This window comes from Camellia sinensis, chromosome 9 (assembly GCF_055761805.1).
Source record: "Camellia sinensis isolate YWXY chromosome 9, ASM5576180v1, whole genome shotgun sequence".
Taxonomy (NCBI): Eukaryota; Viridiplantae; Streptophyta; class Magnoliopsida; order Ericales; family Theaceae; genus Camellia; species Camellia sinensis.
The window spans coordinates 7301924-7323068 of record NC_138969.1 but is presented as its reverse complement, the minus strand read 5'-3'; the positions used below and the strand labels follow the sequence as shown (position 1 = coordinate 7323068).

The window sequence follows — 21145 nt, the reverse complement described above, 5'->3', positions numbered from 1 at the left end:
TAGTTCTGGAAATTACATTTCACCTCGTGAGGTTTTTAATTTTATAATAAATTATTTTTTTTATTAATAAATTATCAAGTTAATTAATAATTTTTAATGATATTTGAAATATGTTTTAATTAATAATTTAAGTAATTTTATTATTGTATAGTAGAGAAATTATAAATTTTATTCTTTTAATTAATTATGTTAAATAAAAAATTCTGATAATGAAATATTTATAATTTTTTAAATCATAAGAGACAATCTGTACTTTAAACAAATTTCAAAAAATGTATTTGTAATTTACCATTTTTTTTCAATTTTCGATAATTACTTCTTCATTTATTTATTTTTATTTCAGTCCAACCAAACGAAAAAAGAAAAACATGTTTCACTTTATTTTCCCTTCCCACCTTCTCTATTTTTTTTTTCTTTTTCTTTTTCTTTTACAAATAGGAAATATTTCAAATAACTATAACCACCTAATTATTTCAAGTTTATGGAGGTTAAACTTTAAGAACCTTCATTGAAAGAATAATATTAAAATTTTTCATTTAGAAACTTTGTGAAGGACTATGTGTCCATAATAATAGTGGACTCTTATTGTGAAAATTTAAGAAAAGTTTATATATTTCTTGTGAAGTCTACAAAAATTGTGTTTTAATAGTAACAATTTAAAATTTAAAAAAAAAAAACTTATTGATGCACTAAATTTGAATTCTTTTGAATTATACAAATTAGACGGTTGACATTATTTTTATTAACCGCGATTATCTCTTTTGTCTACATATATATCAACTAGTATATATAAAAACTACCGTCCAACTGACAAATTGAATAATTCACATACACAAATTTAAATAATTTAAGCAAGCTTAAATTCGGTAGATGTAGGGACGTTGTTAACATTAAAATAATTACTAAAATATAGAAGAACGAAGTATTTGATCCGTCCACTGAAAACGCAATTCAGAGGGTAACTCCTGTTGGGCGGGCCTGCCTGCCTTATCATCAACTGTCCGTGAACCCTGTGTCTGACATTCCCGACTTTCAACTTCTTCTTCGGAATTTCATCGAGCACTAGGTCTGCATTTCCCAACCTGAATCAACAATGCTAACAACTATTCTCTCCTCCACCACCACCACCACCACCACATTTCCAGTCACCTATTCATTTACACAATTACCTTCTTCATCTTATTCTTCTTCTTCTTCCTCCAATTCCACTTCTTCTTCATTAACCCTAACCAGGACCAGAACAAGAAACCCTATCCTTCTGCGAGTGCGAGCATCATCATCTATGATTGAAAAGGAGAGACCGGAGAGCCAACGGCCTCTCACATTCCTCCGTGAATCGGACGATGAACTTTCTTCCATCTCAGATTCGAATTCAACTCCTTCTTCTTCTGTGAGAGCTCGGTTTGAGAAGATGATAAGGGAGGCGCAGGACAGCGTTTGCTTGGCCATTGAAGCGGTGGATGGAGGTGGAAAGTTCAAAGAGGACGTCTGGTCGAGGCCTGGCGGCGGCGGCGGAATCAGTAGGGTTTTGCAGGATGGGGACATCTGGGAGAAGGCCGGTGTGAATGTGTCTGTTGTGTATGGAGTTATGCCTCCCGAAGCTTATAGAGCCGCCAAGCCTGCTAATTCCTCTGATGTGAAGCCTGGTCCTGTTCCCTTTTTCGCTGCTGGGATCAGCTCGGTAATTTCTCTTCTATTTATGTAATTCTTTTCTAACTCGTATATATATATATATAGGATGATCATGATTTGGGTTTGATGTTGCATGATTTTGAGGTAGATGTGAGCCATTTGGAAAAATGTAGATGGAGTTTAGTTAGAATCTTGATTCGCCACCCTTATTCGCCAAGTGTCCTAACTTTGTTCAGAAAACTAAGGTTGAACTTAATTAGTTTGAATAATCTTCTTCGTCCATTCAGCTGACGATGACCGAAGATTCCAAGAATGTTTTGCTTGATTGGCCTTGAATATAGAAAAGAAAAAAAGAAAAGAAAAGAAAGTTCCCAAAATCATTGTAAGAAAATGAACTTCTTTGAAGGCAAAAGCTGCACATTTGTTTTTTGATTGTTGGAACATGGAAACTCCATTTGTATAAGCATTGGATTCCTGATTTGTATAATGAAACAACTTAAAATTCTATTACAACTCAATTTCAAATTGTCAATACAACTGGTTTGCATACAAGCATTGTAGCTTGATTGAGTGAAGTCATGTACAACTTTGTATTTTACACCTGGTTTATCACTATCTTGTATCGGTACTTACAATTGTAATTTGAATTGGCTCGTCAATTCAGACTAAGCCATTACATTAATATTAACCTGAAGAGAGTTGATTTTAGTAGTTTGGCCTTTTGCTGACTTCAGGGATCTTATTATTTGGCAAACTATCATTTCATTATCGTTGTACATATGTCATGGAATCTTTTTTCCCCATTAATATCATTGCCCTTTCTTTTTTTTCAGGTTTTACATCCAAAGAACCCTTTTGCCCCGACATTGCATTTTAATTATCGGTATTTTGAGACTGATGCTCCAAGCGGTATTCAAGCAGCCTTCGATATGACTTGCATATCATTCTTGCAAATTTACATTGTTGTATTGTGAATTTTTATGAGCATTTTTGTTCATGATAACTTCTTGGCACTTGTTTTGCATCAATGTTTTGTATTGATTCTTGTACCATTTTATTTATAATGGTTTTTTGCAATAATGTATGTAGTCAGTTGCTTGAACTTTTATCATTTCATTAGCTTTTGGGGCCATAGTCATAGAAAGATAATTAGTTGAAAATTAATGTTATCGTTTGTACATGCTACTGTATCATTAACTAATCCAGTTCATGTCAGCATAATAATAAAAAAGAAAAAAGGGAAAGAAAAAGAAAAGACAGAACAAATCTAAATTTCACATGGAATATGCTTTTAGGTATTTGATAAACTTCTTGTGGGTTGATTCAAGTTCTATTTTTAAGTGTCTCATAGTTTAGAATTCTGTTGGATATGTTTAGTTTTGTTTTTGTTATGTTTTCCTTAGGTTTTAGAAGCTAGTAGTGCAAAAAAGGCATCATAAATAGATTCAAGAAGAAGAAGAAGACAAAGAAGCACGATGAAGTATCACATGGTTTTTTATAGACATTAGAGAACTACTTGTAGGATTTTAATTCCCATTTGGAAACTAAGACTCTTGACTTCCAAATAAGACCCATGAATAAAAACCCAATCACGTATTACTCATGGGACACTGGTACATTCCTTGTCTAGAAAATTTCAAAATTACCAAAAATACGCCTTACCTATGAAACATATTAGAAAACATTTTTAAACTTGACCCAAATAATCTTAAAATAAGACTCATCTAAGACTAAAAAGTGTTTAAAATATGGTTCTAATTGATCCCAAATGATTTCGGCTTGAAATTTAACGAATATCCAAACTTGAATGTTTCCTTAATTTTTTTTTTTTTCCTTGTTCTTCTTATGGAGATCATCAGTAGTTCAAAGTTTGCTAGTGCTGCTCTAATCAGTTTGGTGGCAGAGCTTATATAAAAGTGTTTAACCACCCTTGTCCTACATTGTTGTGTCAAGCAAAAATAGTACTTTAGGGGAAAATGGAGAAGAAAGGAATGTTTTGCACCCTGAATTGAAGCTCCCAAGAAGTCGCAAAACAGATGACAGAAACAGAAGATTTGAAAGAATAAAATGTTAAAGTACTGCAACCAAGTAACACAGTGAACATGTAAACCAAAAAAAACTCTTTGAATAATGTTATACATGATAAACATTCTAGATCATGTTGTTTGAATAATTTCCTTTTAGAAATCGGCAATTATCAATTGGAAGAATATATTCATTTCCTTTTATTTGCATTTGAGGACTCGTTTGCAAATTTCTCCCGGGAATTATTTTTCTTCTTGGGCAACATCATTGAAAATTTGTATGTTTACCCGTAGTGATGCTATGTCATCTTATGTTTTACACTGGTAAAATTGTACGAACTGGTGTGATGATTACTTCTAGATCAAGCTATGTCATTTATATGCAGATGCTCCTGGAGCACCAAGACAATGGTGGTTTGGTGGTGGTACTGATTTGACACCTGCGTACATCTTTGAGGAGGATGTCAAGCACTTTCATTCGGTATAATAAGCATGCTCACAATCTTGAATTCTGTCTGTAAGCTGAAATTAAGCTACTTTTTACTAGATTCCATGTTTAGATGACAATGACAATGCAACTTTCTTGCTCATATGAACAAAACATAGTTCCCCAATATCATATGTGCTAGACTTTGTTTCTTAGACCTTCTGTAACTTAGTCTGCTGAGGAAGAAGGTAAAAGAACCAGTTGCTAGTGAAGTTGCAGTATACAGTAAACTGCCACAGAAAGAATTGCAACACCTGTATAGTTTTGCCACGTAAACTAGTTTGTTTGGTCTTTGATTATGCATGAATAATTTTTACGTAAGCACGTTGGCCTTGCTTTGTAGGTTCAAAAAAGCTCTTGTGACAAATTTGACCCAAGCTTCTATCCTCGGTTCAAGAAATGGTGTGATGATTACTTCTACATCAAGGTATCCCTCTAATTTAGTTTTTTAAATGATGTACTATTTTATGGTAAAATATTTATTAAATTAAAATATGTTCAGTAAATTTTGATTAATTTATCATTATTTTCAAATTTTAATGTTGCAGCTACTTTTCAATTTTTATTATTCGTTGGTTGCAAATAGGTGCCTCTTTTTGTAGTTTTAGAATAGCTTTTTCTGCCCAGGAGTGATCTTGCCAATTCCAAACTAATGAGTCTGACCATTAACAAACTTGACTTAATTCATGCTTTTATTCTCCGTGGTATCAAAGTTTTCTGCAAATTCCATGTTTGAATGATATATAACAGTCGGTTGTCATGATGAGTCTGTTTGTTCGTAAATATCTTCTTCTTCTTTTTTGTTGGTAAATCTGACTTTTACTAGGTTTTGGATTATGGGCAATGGAAATCAGGCACGAGGCCTTATAGTTTTCCTAATCCTTTAAGTGGAGAAAGGGTGTCTCAAATTCATTGTGTGCCTTATGGTGATTACTTCCTGTTCTTAACTGAGTCTTGAAAATATAAAAGATTATGTACATTTTTAGCATTGTACTGACTGTTTGCACTGCACGCAGCACCGGGGTGAGAGACGAGGGCTTGGGGGAATATTTTTTGATGATCTTAATGACTATGATCAGGAAATGCTGCTTTCCTTTGCCACTGGTAATTGCTTGAAATAATATTTATTGTTTCTGTGCTTTTAGAAAGTTTCAGTAGGTTCGTGGAAGTTTTACTTTGTTAACCCTAGATAGCAATCATTCTACTTTGAGAAATCCAAGTGTTTCCTGATGCGTGTTGGTAGATATCGGCGAACATCCTCAAGTCCCAACACACACACAAATAAATAAATAAAGGAAATAAAAGGTTACTTGTCATTTACATATTCATTGGTGATCTGCAGAATGTGCAAACTCAGTGGTTCCTGCATACATACCCATAATAGAGAGGAGAAAAGATACGCCTTTCACAGATCAGCACAAGGCATGGCAGCAATTACGGAGGGGGCGCTATGTAGAATTCAACTTGGTATCAAAACTATCTCTGAAGATCCATAGAGATGTATTTTATTTAAAATATAAAATCTCTAATCTGAGCTTTTTTCCCCCTTATAATTTTCACAGGTTTATGATCGGGGAACAACATTTGGTCTCAAGACAGGAGGTAGAATTGAGAGTATTCTTGTTTCTCTTCCACTATCTGCACGGTGGGAATATGACCATGTGAGCTTTTATTCAGCTTTGTTGATCTTTCTATGTGGATGTTTCATCTAAGAGGTTTAAAAGGATTATTATTATTTTTTTATTTTTTATTTTTGTGGTGCAGAAACCAGAAGAGGGGAGTGAAGAGTGGAAACTACTGGATGCTTGCATCAATCCCAAGGAATGGGTGTAGTGACTTTCAGAAGAATTCTCTTGTATTAATTATCTCCCAAAAAGATATCAGAAGAATTCCCTTGTATCATGTTGAGTTTTTTGTTTTTGTTTTTTTCACATTCCCCTCCCCCTCCCTTTTATGCAGTCTTGATATAATGACTACTTGGTAAGTTGCATCTTGGTCAGTAATCCACATATTTAGAAGAGGTGATAAGAGGCAGATTCCTTGGTAAATCATATGGATTCCTTTGATTGTCTTCTTAACAAGGCTAATATGAAACTCCGGAATAAATACATTGTTGTGACCACTCTATGGTTATTGACTTTTTGCAGGTTAGCAAACTTATAATTACTGGTTTGTAAATTTCCCTTCTATAAATATGCTTGATCTATCAAATGGTGGTGTTGTCTATCATTTGGGCCTTTTGTTTTTTTGGTTGACAAATTAGCTCAAAGCAACCTCTCCATACAAGTAATCATTCTAACTTTTAGCTGTCGATTATAAGAAAATGGATACATAAAGTAAAGACCGCTTGGGCTACATATTTGTCGAGGCTTATGCACTCTTCATGCTGTTGAATTAAAGGTTGTCCTACTCAAATGAACGAGTGTATTTGGTTCATTGCAATAAAATTGGAACGGAATGGACATTTTGTAAACACTTATTTCTATTCTTATAAGTGAAAAAGGAAAGAATGTATATTCTAAATGCAATCAATATTCACTAATTTAAGAGAATTATCATTTCATCAAGAGGTAAAGAAAGTCAATATAATTCCCACCAAAAAATTATTCCAGCAAACCAAATATAGAGATTCAAGCAAAGGCTGTTTCCTCTGTTTCTGGGTTTTTGCCACTAGGTTCAGAATATGCAATGTTACAAGATTGCTTTCAGCCCTGCAAATGCTAGGATGCTAAGAAAGGGAGACATCTAATATTCTCAATGAAAAATGCTTGAGAGCACTAATTAATGCTCTCACTAATTAGGTGGTAGTGGGTCCCGCCATTAACGATGTGATGTTTTGGTCTTGGAGTTACATTTTTTTTTTTTACTTTTTTAATGCATTAGTGTTATTAGTGGTGATATTTTTTGTGGGATGAATCATTGTTGTATTCTCAATAGAGACAGAAATATTTATATATATATATATATATGCTGTGAAATACACTTTTGACAATGACTTCCATGGAAATTGCAGACTCCATGGTTACCTGAACTTCAGTGAATCTAAGACACCGGTGCCCACAAATTTCTTCAATATCCATCAGAAACCATCAAACTGAGGTCGACTTGCAACCAGCAAAGCATACAGCATAGCTACTTGTAGCCGGAAAAACCTAAGGTTGCCAGATAGTTGACAAAACTATTGGCCTGATAGCAGGGGTCCTCACATACACAGCAATAATAGATAACACAATCAAAACAGCGATGATACAACAAATACAGATATAGAACTAATAAAAAGAGTATTGTCCCCTCAATCGATATTGCAATTTGCTGTAAATACAACAGGCTGTTCCGTTTTAAAAGACCGGAATCCAGCTCTATTCTATGAAATCAAAGTCCATTTGAGAGCTGTAATAAAACGCCTATCCACACAGACTGTACAAACCAACTAAAAAGCTCCTAAGCAAAATCAATAGGCCACTCACGGAGAAAATAAGCATGGAAAACTATTTCCTTTTTAACAGTGCACGCCGTTCCCATTACTATAAGGGACGCCCAATGACCAATTGGCAGCCTTCTCTCCATTTCCGTACTGGTGTGATTTTATTGCAGAAGTACCATTGCTCCTTACACTTGCCTTTGTCACACCCTTCTTCAAGAGGGTATCTAACTGCCCACAAGCTGCAGCTATAAGTCCTGCTCGCATTTAATAAACAACAATTTTGTCAGTATATGTACAATGATGTTCCCAACTTGAGACACTAAAAAATTCAAAGACCCAATAAAACTAGGAGGCAATTCAAGCACAAAACATGCCCAATCTGGGAATTTTACTACTCAAAACTTGCTGCTGAGCAATTCCTAATTCCTAAAGAGGAGCATGTGGACACTAACATGGCAACTGTACATGGATTGAATTTCTGGCCTTTATATTAGAAAAAACTACAATGATGTGCAGAGAAGGTAGAACTTAACAAGCTTGACTTATTGGTTAATATGTTATAAGTAGGGCTAATAGGGGGCTTACTAGATCAGTGGTTAAAACTCGGCCTACTAACCTTGAAGTTTTAGGTTTGAACTTGAGGGAAGCTACATCATGCAGATTATGCCAAAGGTTAAGGTCTGTACCCAATCTAACCCTCCCACACCCCCATTCAATGGGGACTTAATAACGAGTGTAGTTTTTTAATTTTTTATAAGCAGGGCTAGATATTTAACTAGGTCAGTAGGGTGGAACTCAAATTCCTTGTGGAATATGGCATATGGCATACACACAGCTTGAATGAACTACTTCAGATGCCTACTAAACGCAGACCTTCAGTCACTGAACCAGTGCTACAAGTCTCAACCATCAAAAGGCTAGATTCCTAGAAAATCCTTCTCCAACAAAACATTACATTAAAGCCACCTACTCCTTTTTATTTCACTTATTATTTGTGAATAACTTTCAGATTTTGGTGTCTGCATACAAAGAGTAAATGCATAATTTTTTTTAAAAAAAAAAGGCTATTTATGAATTAATATTTTATAAAGATATAAATTCTTAGTAGTTAAAACCTTTGGAGGAAATATGGGGTATGACTATTTAATTGCGAGTGGGATGGTAATGTTTTTGCCTTTTCAGGCATAAGCGCCTACCTACAAATGATATTTACAAATAATTAATAAATGCAGTGAATAATATGGGATGATAATTTAGAGGAAAGTTAAACATTATTAAGTTCACCGTATTACCAAGTTAGTTTCACTGGGCTTAACAAAGTACATGGTTATGAGTACAATAAGCAATGTCGTCAAAAGCCACTTTGTATCCTAAGGAACTTTTTAAAAAGAAACCCTCATGTTCTCGCTCTACTGCCAATTAGCAAAGCAGTCGACAGCCTTGAACAAGGGCGAGGAGCTACAGACCCACAATTTAGAATGCACAACGACATGACAACAGATTTGGGCCTTACATGGTTGAGTTTGTAACAAATTAAAGGTTGACACATAACATGCCATGTCATTGTGAGTAAATTAGAGAAGATTTCTTAAGGGTCTCAATCTTTTTCCATACAGAATATAACTATAAGCATCAAATGAAACAAGTGAACAACTCCAGCAACCTATATAAAGGGTAAAAGTTCAAAATGAATGCAAAATGAAAACATATATCTGGCTCTCATCATTTTAACAGAAGCAAAATTCAGCAAATTCTCAATGTTTCCTTGCCAGATGAATATGAGATGACTCAAGCAAATACCTAAGAAAAGAGCAGAAGGTTTTCCTGGTCTTGATTTGAACTCCGGATGGAATTGGACACCAACAAAGTATGGATGGTTAGGCAGTTCAACGATCTGCAAGACCATACACCAATATAAGTAAATAAATTAACAGTAGTGTCAAACTATCTCGGCAACTCAAAAAATTACAAGAGATAATTCCATGACTATGTTATATCTACCTCCATGCGTTGACCACTTTCATCTTTGCCAGTAAAAGAGATGCCAGCATCTTCAAATTGTGCTACCATATTAGGATTCACCTACATATGAAAAAATTATTTCTCCAGCCAAAATACCAACTGAATAGACGTTGCACCAATACGCAAACAACAGCTCTGGCGAAATATGTTTGTGAATGATAAGTACCTCATATCTGTGCCGATGTCTCTCATCAACGAAACTCTTATTGCCATACCTAGCAGAATTCATATTGTTATCAATTAGACAATACTAGGCATGTTAGTTCAGAATACCTGTCTACGAAGCACAAACACTTCTACGAAAGTGACGTATCCGTGTTGGACATTGACACTCTTTGAACACTTTCTCGACACGTGTCCGACATTCTTCAAAACATGTCTTATTTTTTAAATTTTTTTAAAGATCCGGACACTCTTTTGACACATGGAGAATACACATGCCTATTGCTTAAACACACATGTCTATTGCTTAAACACATATATGTCTACCGATTAAACACAAGTGAAACTAATTATAAGTCTGAACAAAACAACTTAAAATACAATAATAAAACAAAAATCATATAAATTTATAAAAATTAGTGTCACATTGCATTTTTTTATTGTCTTTGAATGATATATTCATATATATAACATATAATAAATATATAAAATTATATATTTCATGTATGTCCCCCACGTATCATGGGTTCAATGATTAAGACTTGGCCTAATAACCTTGAGGTTATGGGTTCAGGTCTTAGGGCCACCACATTGTACATTATACCAAAGGTTAGGTGTGTACTCAATCTTTTCCCTCCCAAACACATATTAATGTGAACTAATTGGGCGTTGTTTTATGTGTCTCCCATGTGTCATGTCCTGTATTTTTTAAAAATTGGCATGTCCTGTATCCGAGTCGTGTCGCGTGTCCGTGTTACTTCTTAGATACTTGTGCATAAAAAATCCTTCATATGTATCTATGTGTTAATTGTTCACACGTGTCAAGTCCCATGAGGTCCATTTCATGACAATTTTAAATTAAAAAGATCCCGACTCATTAATTTTAAGTGTATGCATATCTTTCTATGCTAACTACTTTATTGCATTCGAGGGGTAAACTTAGGGTTCATCCCACAAAAATTAGACGTTACACTTTCTCCAAAAGCATGCATCAGGTGTATAATCTATGCTAATATATAAAGCAAACACATCTGTTGGTGGCACATCTGTTTGTGGGTGTAGATGTCACATAATTTTTTTTTCCAAAAAATGCCCCCAAAATGTGATAACTACTATAAACTGCTTCAGATAACTGCCATAGTTGTCAGATCCAATTACAAATTGCACACTATACCCACCTCTAGTAAACACATATGCGTGCATCTGAGTAGGTTTCTATGCCACTGTAGCCAAGAGTACTTACAGTTTTGCAGATATGCAGTCTGAAACCTGAAAAAAAGTCCTCCTTGATCCAAGACGCATAGTTCCTCCCATATGAGTTTTTGAGCCCTATAAATGGTTACAAAATCAGATTTGTCAATAGAGAGAGAGAGGAAGAAAACTGACAAGTAATTAAAGTTATCCTCCTCTAGAGCAGAGTGCTAAGAGATCTAAACCTCTGGCATTAATATAACACAAGGGTAGCGTGCGTTAGGATCAAATTCAGCGCTGTTTGCATCTTGCAGTCCAAGAACAGATCGAGCAAACTCAATGACAGCAATTTGCATTCCTAAGCATATTCCAAAGAATGGAATCCTATTTTCCCGGGCATACTTTGCAGCAACAATTTTCCCTTGCACCCCTCTGTCACCAAACCCTCCAGGAACAAGCACGCCATCTGCACCCTAAAGGTAAAGAGGCTTATCATAGAGCTAAAAGAAAAACCGACTGCAACATAAGAGGAAATTATGAACCACTACTCCTAAGAAAGTAGCTTCACTAATCATTTTTTTTTTTTTTTTTTTTTTTTTTTTTTTTTGCTGTTAAACCCTAATATGTACCAACCTTCAACAACTTCCAAGCCGCTTGATAAGCATCAGGGTTCTGCATGGAGAAAACATTTGTAAGAAGATAAAACATATATAGAAACATGACCAAGAACTTAAAATTGATAATGACCTCTATAGCAGTTTCATCTTCAAGATCACTGGACAAAACCCAATCAATACACAGTTTCCTGTGGCAAGCAACAGAAGCATGCAAAAGAGCCTGCAAATAGTATACCTTACAGATTAGTCAGTAGCAACATCAAACTTGCCTCCTCACAAGCCACAACACAAGATGTATGCAAAAACATGCACTTATTCATCCATTGGATTTAGATAACAAAGGCTCCACATTATCCCATGTATACAAGTGTTGGAGATCTTCAATACATGAATTAGAACAGAGTGAATATTCGTGTGTGTGTGTGTGTGTGTGTGTGTGTGTGTGTGTGTGTGAGAGAGAGAGAGAGAGAGAGGGAAGGGAAAGTTATTATAGTCACATATGGCTGAACCATCTTAGACATTCTCCCCACAAAGCATTCCTATGTTATTATGTTTTCTCTTGTTACACCACCATCCAACTCATGACTTCAACATACTTAGTGCAAGTGCACTCGAACTATCTTCCAGAGCTCCCATTTTAGCTTGGCAAGAATTGTCCCATCTTACAACCTACTGGATAGCTTCCACTATTGACCTTCAAGTATAAAGCAGGATATTGCAACTAAACAAAAGGGAAGAGCTATTAACCTTAAGCACACATACTTTCTCCTAGCTTCCATTCTCATTTTCTCATGTGTAATATTAGAGATTATCTCCTCCAAGAAGCTTTGAATCTGGACTGCCACTCTCCATCTAAGATTGTCTCTACTCTCACCTCCCACACCTCCAGCGGTCCAATTTTTTTTGGCAACCTCCAGCGGTATGCCAGCTCAATACCTACCATCTTCCCATAAGGCTCCACTCCAGGCTATCCACCGTCCACATGCAATTCGAGACAAGCAACATTTGACAGAAGCCATAATAATTAGACAACACTCTGCAAGATGAGTCAGGCAATCTTATAAAATACAAACTAGAACTAACAAATGTCTTAATGGGCTACATCTTCTGTATTGGTTGGGACAACCTACAGGACAGGTTAGATGGACCCAAGTGTTGAAATTCTCCCAAGCTCAGTGGTAAAATAAACATTTAGGTTACATGAGTTATGCAGACTCTTAGGAAAAGCCTCTAAATTACACTTTCATTCGTAGTTGTCAAGTCGAGAATCAAATCATGAATAGAAATCCTAATTTTATGAATCCTAAATCGAATTGAATAGAGAATCATCAAGATTCAATACAAGCTATAAAAAATAATGTCAAACAATTGTATATACAAATATATATACATATATATATATATATATATATATATATGATTTTGACATTTGTTATACAGTAGTTCTTATATGAGAAGATGATTACAATGCCTAGTTAGGAAGACATGCCTTCACAGCAAGATATGTGGATCCAAATCACTCCAATCATAACATTACTCAAAAACTACAACATCTCTCTTAACATTCAAAAATGGACCTAAGTGAAACCTTAAGTTTAAAACCTAAAACACTTCAAAAGTTGTGTATGCTAATTGTTCAAAAAAATTATTAAAACAAAAACAAAACAAAAAAAACAAACAGTTGCAGAACTATTGGGTCTGACGAGCAAACATAATATTACACCATAATCATTTCATCAAAATAATAATAAATAATTTATGAGTGCAAGTTACATTAATCTTAAACATCATTGAACAATGTATTATAACATTTTTCTGAGGCAAAAAAAAAAAGAAAAAAATGTTAAAGAACATGTTGAATCTGATTAGATCTTACTAAAAATCCTTTGAACAAAAAATCATGCATAAGTATTACTTATTTTCATACTAAACACTATTTAAAAGTTGTATTATGTCATATTCAAAACAACAGCAAAAAAAAGGGATCAGAATCTGTTGGACCCAATAGTTTCAAGAATTGCATGAATCATAAAAAGTTAATCAAATTGTGAAAAGATTGTAAATCGTATGATTCAACATAAATTCTATCCCATGTGAATTGATTGTAAATCGTATGATTCACCATAAATTATATCCCAAAATAGATCACCCATAAATTCGCATCAATCCATACATGAATCACGAATCAAATCACTAATCATAAGATCCTAACAACAGAGCTTCCATTCGTCGACCAAATTTGTTTTTTGAAGGCTTCATTTAATTTTATAATATTAATCCTTAAAACTTATCTTTACCAACTATAACACCGATACCCTTCTCCAAGTGACCAACACTTCATTCATACTGGAAAGCACCAATTTTATCATAAATAGTGCTTCTAAAAAACAGCCTCGCCCTGAAGCGCTACCCTAGACTGGAAGCTGCAGCAATTCTGGTTGACCAATTAAGTCATGCCAAGTTCAGCTGCTCAAGAAAGTCAGAAAAATTGGTAATCCATCTTCATCCGCTGGAAGCTGCAGATGATCAAAACCATCCTTTCCCTGTTGACAAGCAAAATGGCACAAGACTGGCTTGATCCCAAAAAATGGCATTTTACCAGCCATTAAAAAAAACTAAAAAGTAATGGCATCAGAGATAGGATGTTTCATTCACAGAAAATTAGATAATCCATCTCCATTCTCTGGAAGCTGCAGATAATCAAAACCATCCTTTTCCTGTTGACAAGCAAAACAGCACAAGGCTGACTTGATCCCCCCAAAAAAATGGCATTTTATCAGCCATTAAAAAAACCTAGAAAGTAATGGCATTAGAGATAAAATCTTTCATTCATAACCTAGAAAAAGATGCAAGGAGATTTATATTGCAAATAGAATGCTGTCATTAACTACAGTATATGAATTACTGGAAGCACAAATATAGCTGACAAGGTAACTTGGAAGGCATAAATAGCTGAGTTCACCTTTAGGACAGACAGGTAAGAATCTGAAAGGCCTGTATATTTTCCAACCATGGCAATTCGGACCTGTGAATAAAAATGACATAAATCGTAATACATGGGCAGCAAACAATAGACAAATCTGAATCCAAGAAATGCTAGGAACCTACAGGCTCGTGTAACCTGTCACAGAGTTCAGCCCTAGATGTCCATTCCTTCAATGTAGGTATGCCGGCAACACTACATGAAATAAACTCAATCTCATCACTATGCCAGCAAAAGACCAAAACTTTAAATCACAAAAATTTCGTCCAGCATAACAGATGAAAACGAAGAATTGAGATCAATAGACAAACCTTGATAGCTTCAGCACTTTCAAGATTGCCTCATGTGCCTTCTGATTCTAATTAAGAGGGAAAACACATATTCACGGGCTTGCTGAAAAATGGACTAGTGGAAACTAGAGATGAGAATAAACTTCAAATCAATCACAGAAATCACTTACTTTTAAAAGCAAAGGAACATGCCAGATGTTGGACACATCATAGAGAGTGATGATATTTTGTTCCTGGAAAACATGTGGGTTTAATGAAGTACAACTTGCCAAGCAGATAGATAAATATACCAAGGAATGTGACAGCCAAAAGAAATTTTCAAAAAGGAAAGCAAGAAAGAAATCAAAATACCGGAACATGGCAAAATTGAGAGAGTTTGGTCACCACATTTTCATCAAGTTCCTGAAAATGCATTCAGGTATCATCACATGTCAAATCATGCACAAGTACACACATGCAAAGGTAACAAGTATGATCGATGCACATATTGATGGATAGATAGATAGATAGATAGATACATAGAAAGAGAGAGAGAGAGAGAGAGAGAGAGAGAGAGAGGGACCGTTGTGCTGCGGCAAGCTAATATATTTGGCGTCAACCCCAGACTTCTTAGTCCCCTAACACTATGCTGAGTTGGTTTTGTTTTCTAAAACATGGTAAATAAAATTACTAGTCATTATACTGACAATGCAATTTCTGTAATAGTTAAACATAAAAAAATGCCCCTGCTTCAACAGTATAAGAGGCAGAGTGTGTGAATTATGCGTCTTAGAACTTTACCTGCTCACCAACGACATTCAAAACAGGCACCAGGCTGACATGTATCAAGCAAAAGTTGCCATCACCTGAAAAAGGGAGCATTTACAAAAAGAAATCAAACAGATTAAAGATGTAATAGGTAAGGTGATCTGACCACTTCTAGCTCTTTGAAAAGAAAGTAGTTGATTACATTTGTACTATAAATTGAATTCATATATGCTTACCCACACGGCAGGAGAACTGTCCTAGAGCCTCAATGAATGGCATTGACTCAATGTCCCCTACATAAAAAAATAGAAACTTTTTAGCTAACAAAAATAGTAAATCAACTCATGTTGCCACACATCAAGACTTTGTTGTTAATATACCTATAGTACCACCCAATTCAATGACACAAACATCAGCTGAACCTTCTTTTCCATCCACTGGAATCATTGCTACACGTTCAATCCATTCTTGAATGGCATCGGTGATGTGCGGGACAACCTGTCCAAAGGAAACAAAATTTGAAAACAGGGAATATGCATGGGAGGTAACTTTTAAGAGAGAGTACAATGTACACTTTTAACATTTGAATTCAACAGTAGAGAAAGACCTGAACAGTTTTCCCCAGATAGTCTCCCCTTCGCTCCTTGTCAATTACGGACTATCACACAACAACAAAAGGTAAATGATTCAATAATCCAGGATCTTAAGAATCTCCAGCAGCAACCATGTGATACACTAGAAGACTGAGCACACTACGTGTGCAATTGAAACTGTCAATAAGATCATGGATGAGAGAGAGAGAGAGAGAGAATGTGTTTTTGCAGAGGCAAACAGTTGATTTTACTTTTTAGTCCTTGCAATAACTGATAGACAAAAGTAAATATTTGGAAAAAAAAAATATAGTGGTGTTGTGGTTTTTGGGAAAAAAATTGTGTGACAAAGGTTCGCACCAAATTGAGCTGTGTAATAAAATAGATAAGATCATGCCCAATTTATATCACTTGCCTGATAAATTTTTCCAGTCGTGATATTATTGTCCCGTGTCAGCTTGATATCTAGGAAGCGCTCATAGTTTCCAAGGTCCAGGTCCACCTTCAAACAAAATGGTTTAGTACTTCTGTCGGTATTACATGAAAATTTGCGGCTCCGATTGGTAAGCCTCTCAAATTATAGTTCTATACATTGATTTGAGTGTATTGTTTGCTTTGAGCTTTCAAATCATAATTCTACACACATTTCTCAAAACTCAATTCAAGACATAATCATTACTTTTCAAAACTCATAACCAAACACATAATTCAAAATTCTTTTCAAAACTCAATTCAAATCAATATTTTAATTTTTAAATATATTACGATTTTTTTAATTTTTAAATTTTTTGAATATTTTTAAATATTTTAATTTCAAAATATTACGGTTTTAATTTTTTAAATTTTAAAATATTTTATAAAAATAAATTCAAACTCTATTTTATAAAAATATTTTTAAATATTTTAATTTTTTTGTTATGTATTTAATTATGATTTGAGTGTAGAGTTGTGAAAGTAGTATAAAGTTTCAAATTATGTGTTTGATTATGAGTTTTAAAACTTAAAACTAATTTCTTAATTGAGTTTTGTTTTATATGTTTAGTTATGATTTGAGTGTAGAATTGTTTTTAAATTTAAAATATTAACATTTTAAATTATTTAAATTTTTACGATTTTAATTTTTTGAATATTTATTTTAATTTTTTACTTATTAAATTTTTTAGATTATTTAAATATTTATGATTTAGATTTTTTGAATATTTATTTTGAAAAAAAAAATTATTTCCATTATAGTATTTTCAATTAAAAAATTGATTAATGTTATTTTCTGTTAATAATAAATTTTTTTAATTGAATTTTAAAAAGAATTTGGTTATAAGTGTTGATCAGAATTTTTAATAGTGTGAAAGTAGTGTGTTTTGTTATGAATTATAACAATTTAAATTAAATTTTGAAAACTCTTTTCAAAACTCATAACCAAACAAATTTTTCTTACTTCACATGTCAAATCAAACTTTCAAAACTTTCAAAACTCAATTCAACACTCTATTCAAAAATCATAGCCAAACAAATTTTCTACACTCAAATCATAATTCCACAACTCACAAACTCAAAATACAACTCATACTCTCAAATCATATTTACAAAACTCTACCAAACGCAACCTGCAGTTCTCCAAATCCATTTCAGGCAAAAACAAGAGTTTGTTTTCAGATGCAAAACAAGGAACATGAGTAGCAAAAAGCTATAAAAATTGCGAATTATATATGATGTTGAAGTGGAATCTCCATCAAATTTGTCAACTTCATTAATTTTTTGTCGATTTCAAAGCAATAGCGCATATAAGTCCACATTTCATCTCAACCGTAACCTCCAAAGTCACAGGAATTCATTTAATGGATGAGAATAAATAACTCCTTGTGAAATAACTCCGATGAGAAGAAAAAATATGGCATCAAGAGAACTTCTTAGTTTGTTCAAAAAAAGAAGGAAAAAAAAAAAAGAAAAAAGAGAGAGAACCTCTTAACCCATCCCTAGTCACCCCATTTCAAGGCATTTCAAGTCAAGAGACAGATAAATTGACAAATCTCATTGCACAAATCTCGGGTGTCTTTAGTGATTGAGGGATTTAAAGACCAAGAAGTGAGATATTTGACTTGTTGACTCTGCTTTTGCTTTCTATCTTTGTCCATAAAATCTTTAAAGTTTAATTAGAGAAAATAAAGGGGGCAACCACCAAGGGATCGTCCTAGTTGGTAAGGGAGTTTGCTCCTCTCCTTATTGACCAAGGTTCAAATTCCCTATTACTCAACCGGAAGTCTGACAATTTAAGTGAATCAACTAGTTTTCCCTCAGTTTGACTTGTAAGGGGAGATTGCAAAGGTGTTAAGGATCCTGCCTTGAGGTGTTCTGGGCATCGGAAAAAAAAAAAAAAAAAAAAAAGTAGATAAATAAATAAATGGGGCAAAAGAAATATTGTTTAGTATAATGAAACAAACTTATCCAAGTTTCATCGCTTTCACCATCAGTAACTATCTAGTATAATGAAACAAACTTATCCAAGTTTCATAGCTTTCATCATCAGTAACTATTTAGTATAATGAAACAAACTTATCCAAGTTTCATTGCTTTCATCATCAGTGACTATTTTGTAATGTGATGCCAAAATGACCCGGTACCTACATTTTATTCCGGCAAAGAAACAAAACACCTCATACGAATACGATCTCAAATTAACAACTCAAATTATAAAATCTTCCTCCTCAGATCTCAGAAGTCTGAACTTCCAAGAATAATAAGAAAACAACAAGCCCAACCTTGAACATAAGAAATTACAATAAAACTACATAAAAATAGAAGTCACAAGAGTAAAATAAAGGGTGCTTCTTATACCTCTCCGCCATCATCAAGGACAAACACTTCCCCGTGCTCAAAAGGAGACATCGTTCCCGCATCAGTGTTCAAGTAAGGATCTGAATGAAAGAACAAACGGTGATTAAGAAATAATTACTTTTTTCTCAACTGGGTTCTGTAATTTGAGAAACAAAAAATAAAAAAGCAAAAACCATGAGACAGAAACTTTTTCGAACCTTACAATTTTAAAGCCCATTCATAAGGGGGAAATAAAAAACAGAGAAAGACTAGGAAATTTTTCAAGACTGGAAATTTAACAGGGGTCTCAAAGGCAATTTTTTTTTTCTTCAAATATTGCAATATCGGAACAAATCAACGGCGATTACACCCCCTAATGCTGCCAATATGTAGGGGAAAAAATTCTAGAAGTTTTAATTTGAAGTTAACTGCAATTCACAAAACAAAATTTCATATAAGATGGAGGTCAAAACAAAAGTATGCTGCTTTAAAAATAAAAAATAAAAAAAACTCCATAAAAAGTAGTAAAAAAGACATCCAGATTCCCAGCTAAGTTCTGGATATAGAACAAAGTAAAATCAGTACAAAAGAGCCTCTCTTTTTCCAATAATACAAAACCCACATTCCAGGACTAAAAGACTAGTGCAAAGAGAGTAGAAACATACAGAAAACAAATTTCCCAGAACAGAAAGAGAAAGAAAAACAGAATATGGTTTTGGTTTTTCTTTTTAACACAAGGGGTCAACGGTTTCTCTTCTTCAGACCTAAAAATTGAAAACCCAACAAGGCAGATTTCAAGATTTCAATAGAAACACAGCAAAAAACAAAAATACACAAAATGGGTATATATGTATATACATCTATATATTTACAAATTTATGCATATCTCTGTTCTCTCTCTAACCTTCATGTTCTCAGTGTGTGTGCGTGTGTGTGTGAGTGTGAGTGTGTTTGAAGAAAGAGAACAGACCAATCTTAATAGAAGTAACACGGAGGCCACACGCCTTGAGAATGAGGCCAATGCTACTCGCGGTCACTCCTTTACCAAGACCGCTCACTACTCCACCAGTCACCAACACGTACTTCATCTCTCCCTTTCTTTCTCTTTCTTGTTTTCTGTTTTTTTTTTTCCCCTCTTTTTGTTTGTTTTTCTCTTGTTTTGAAATCAACTTAACTCACAAGAAGCCCTCTTGTTCTTCTTCTTGTCCTGTAAAGATTGACTTGAGTGGCTATATTGGGAAAAAGCAAAGATTGAGAGTAATGGGTAACTATTTTTGCCTAGAGAGCAAACGGAGAGATGGATATTTGAAGAGTGAAAGGAACAGAGAGTATGAGAAGGAAAAGAAACAGAGAGAGAGAGAGTGTTTGGGGGAGTGGAATATTGAAAGGAAAGTGAGGGGAAATGAGAAGGGAAATGAGAAAGAAAATGGAGATTGGCGGTGGGTTAAAGGAAGAATGAGAAAGGAGATGTGGCGGTGGCGTGGAAGAGGTAGAGAGAGGCAATGGCGGCTTTTATAGGTATCATAGACACACAACCAAACCTGTAACGATTTCCCATTTAATATAGTCATAAATTAAAATTATAAGTCAAATTGAAGAAAATAAAATTAAAATCCTATAAACCCTCCTCCTCAAAATATATATTTTTGAAACCCTGCCTACCCGACCCGGCTGCCGCCTTGGTTTTTCAATTTCAACTTCAAAAAAGCCTGTTGCGTTTGATGGAGTTTTATAAATATGATTTAAAAATATAAGTTATATTTTAAGCCTCCGTTTGGGAAGTGGGTTGGCTTTTTGGCTTTTTAGCTTTTTTGGCTATTTTAGCCTGGGCTTAAAAGCTTGGTTTGGGAAGAGCTTTTTGGCTTTTTGGCTTTTTTGAGTTTTTTTGTGAGAGAAGAATGTAATGATTATGGGTTGGATGTGATGTTTTGTTTGTTATGGCTAAAATAGCCTATTTTGTCTTTTGTGGCTAAAATAGCCAAAAAAACCCAAGAACCAACTTGCCAAACAGAGGCTAAGTTTGTGAGTTTTGAAATTATTATTTAAGTGTGAAAATTTTATTTGGTGAAAGAGTTTTGAATTCAGTAGAAAATTTTTGATGTGACATATGATATTTGATACAAAAATTTACAACTTATAACCAAACATACAATTCAAAATTCTAT

At 34.2% G+C, this 21145-nt stretch overlaps 2 protein-coding genes across 3 annotated transcripts; one reads left to right on the top strand and one right to left on the bottom strand.

The window, feature by feature from the left end:
* The first annotated feature begins 403 nt into the window (after positions 1-403).
* Positions 404-6354, top strand: LOC114309294 (coproporphyrinogen-III oxidase 1, chloroplastic). Of its 2 annotated transcripts, XR_014340925.1 has the most exons (9): positions 404-1681; positions 2466-2541; positions 4043-4137; positions 4487-4570; positions 5160-5247; positions 5486-5610; positions 5706-5804; positions 5908-6186; positions 6291-6354. XR_014340925.1 is itself a non-coding variant. In XM_028255003.2 (8 exons), exons 1-8 carry the CDS (start codon positions 1094-1096, stop codon positions 5974-5976), a joined length of 1224 nt encoding a protein of 407 aa, XP_028110804.1. In that variant the 5' UTR covers positions 404-1093; the 3' UTR covers positions 5977-6265. The 2 variants fall into 2 exon arrangements, 1 of the variants encoding a protein (XP_028110804.1); XM_028255003.2 differs by lacking the exon at positions 6291-6354 and having other exon boundaries at positions 5908-6265.
* A 1059-nt stretch (positions 6355-7413) lies between these two features.
* On the bottom strand, positions 7414-20534 carry LOC114309295 (uncharacterized). The gene is made up of 21 exons (XM_028255006.2): positions 19951-20534; positions 19002-19081; positions 16585-16671; positions 16187-16237; positions 15960-16077; positions 15816-15872; positions 15613-15677; positions 15395-15478; positions 15184-15234; positions 15003-15065; positions 14854-14900; positions 14668-14737; positions 14522-14584; positions 11690-11779; positions 11576-11614; positions 11188-11415; positions 10995-11080; positions 9756-9804; positions 9569-9649; positions 9368-9461; positions 7414-7821 (listed from the first exon to the last, which is right to left on the bottom strand). Exons 1-21 carry the CDS (start codon positions 20066-20068, stop codon positions 7643-7645), a joined length of 1800 nt encoding a protein of 599 aa, XP_028110807.2. The 5' UTR covers positions 20069-20534; the 3' UTR covers positions 7414-7642.
* Positions 20535-21145: the final 611 nt, after the last annotated feature.

Bases quoted from the DNA above. Each gene is read 5' to 3' on its own strand.
- LOC114309295 (XM_028255006.2), bottom strand. From the start codon at position 20,068: ATGAAGTACGTGTTGGTGACTGGTGGAGTAGTGAGCGGTCTTGGTAAA. The intron at 14,738-14,853 runs GTTTGTCTATTG...TATTTCATGTAG, and splicing joins AAAGTGCTGAAGCTATCAAG to TGTTGCCGGCATACCTACAT. The intron at 11,615-11,689 runs GTCATTATCAAT...TTCTCCATGCAG, and splicing joins AAGATGAAACTGCTATAGAG to AACCCTGATGCTTATCAAGC.
- LOC114309294 (XM_028255003.2), top strand. From the start codon at position 1,094: ATGCTAACAACTATTCTCTCCTCCACCACCACCACCACCACCACATTT. The intron at 2,542-4,042 runs GTATTCAAGCAG...ATTTATATGCAG, and splicing joins TGAGACTGATGCTCCAAGCG to ATGCTCCTGGAGCACCAAGA. The intron at 5,611-5,705 runs GTATCAAAACTA...TAATTTTCACAG, and splicing joins GCTATGTAGAATTCAACTTG to GTTTATGATCGGGGAACAAC.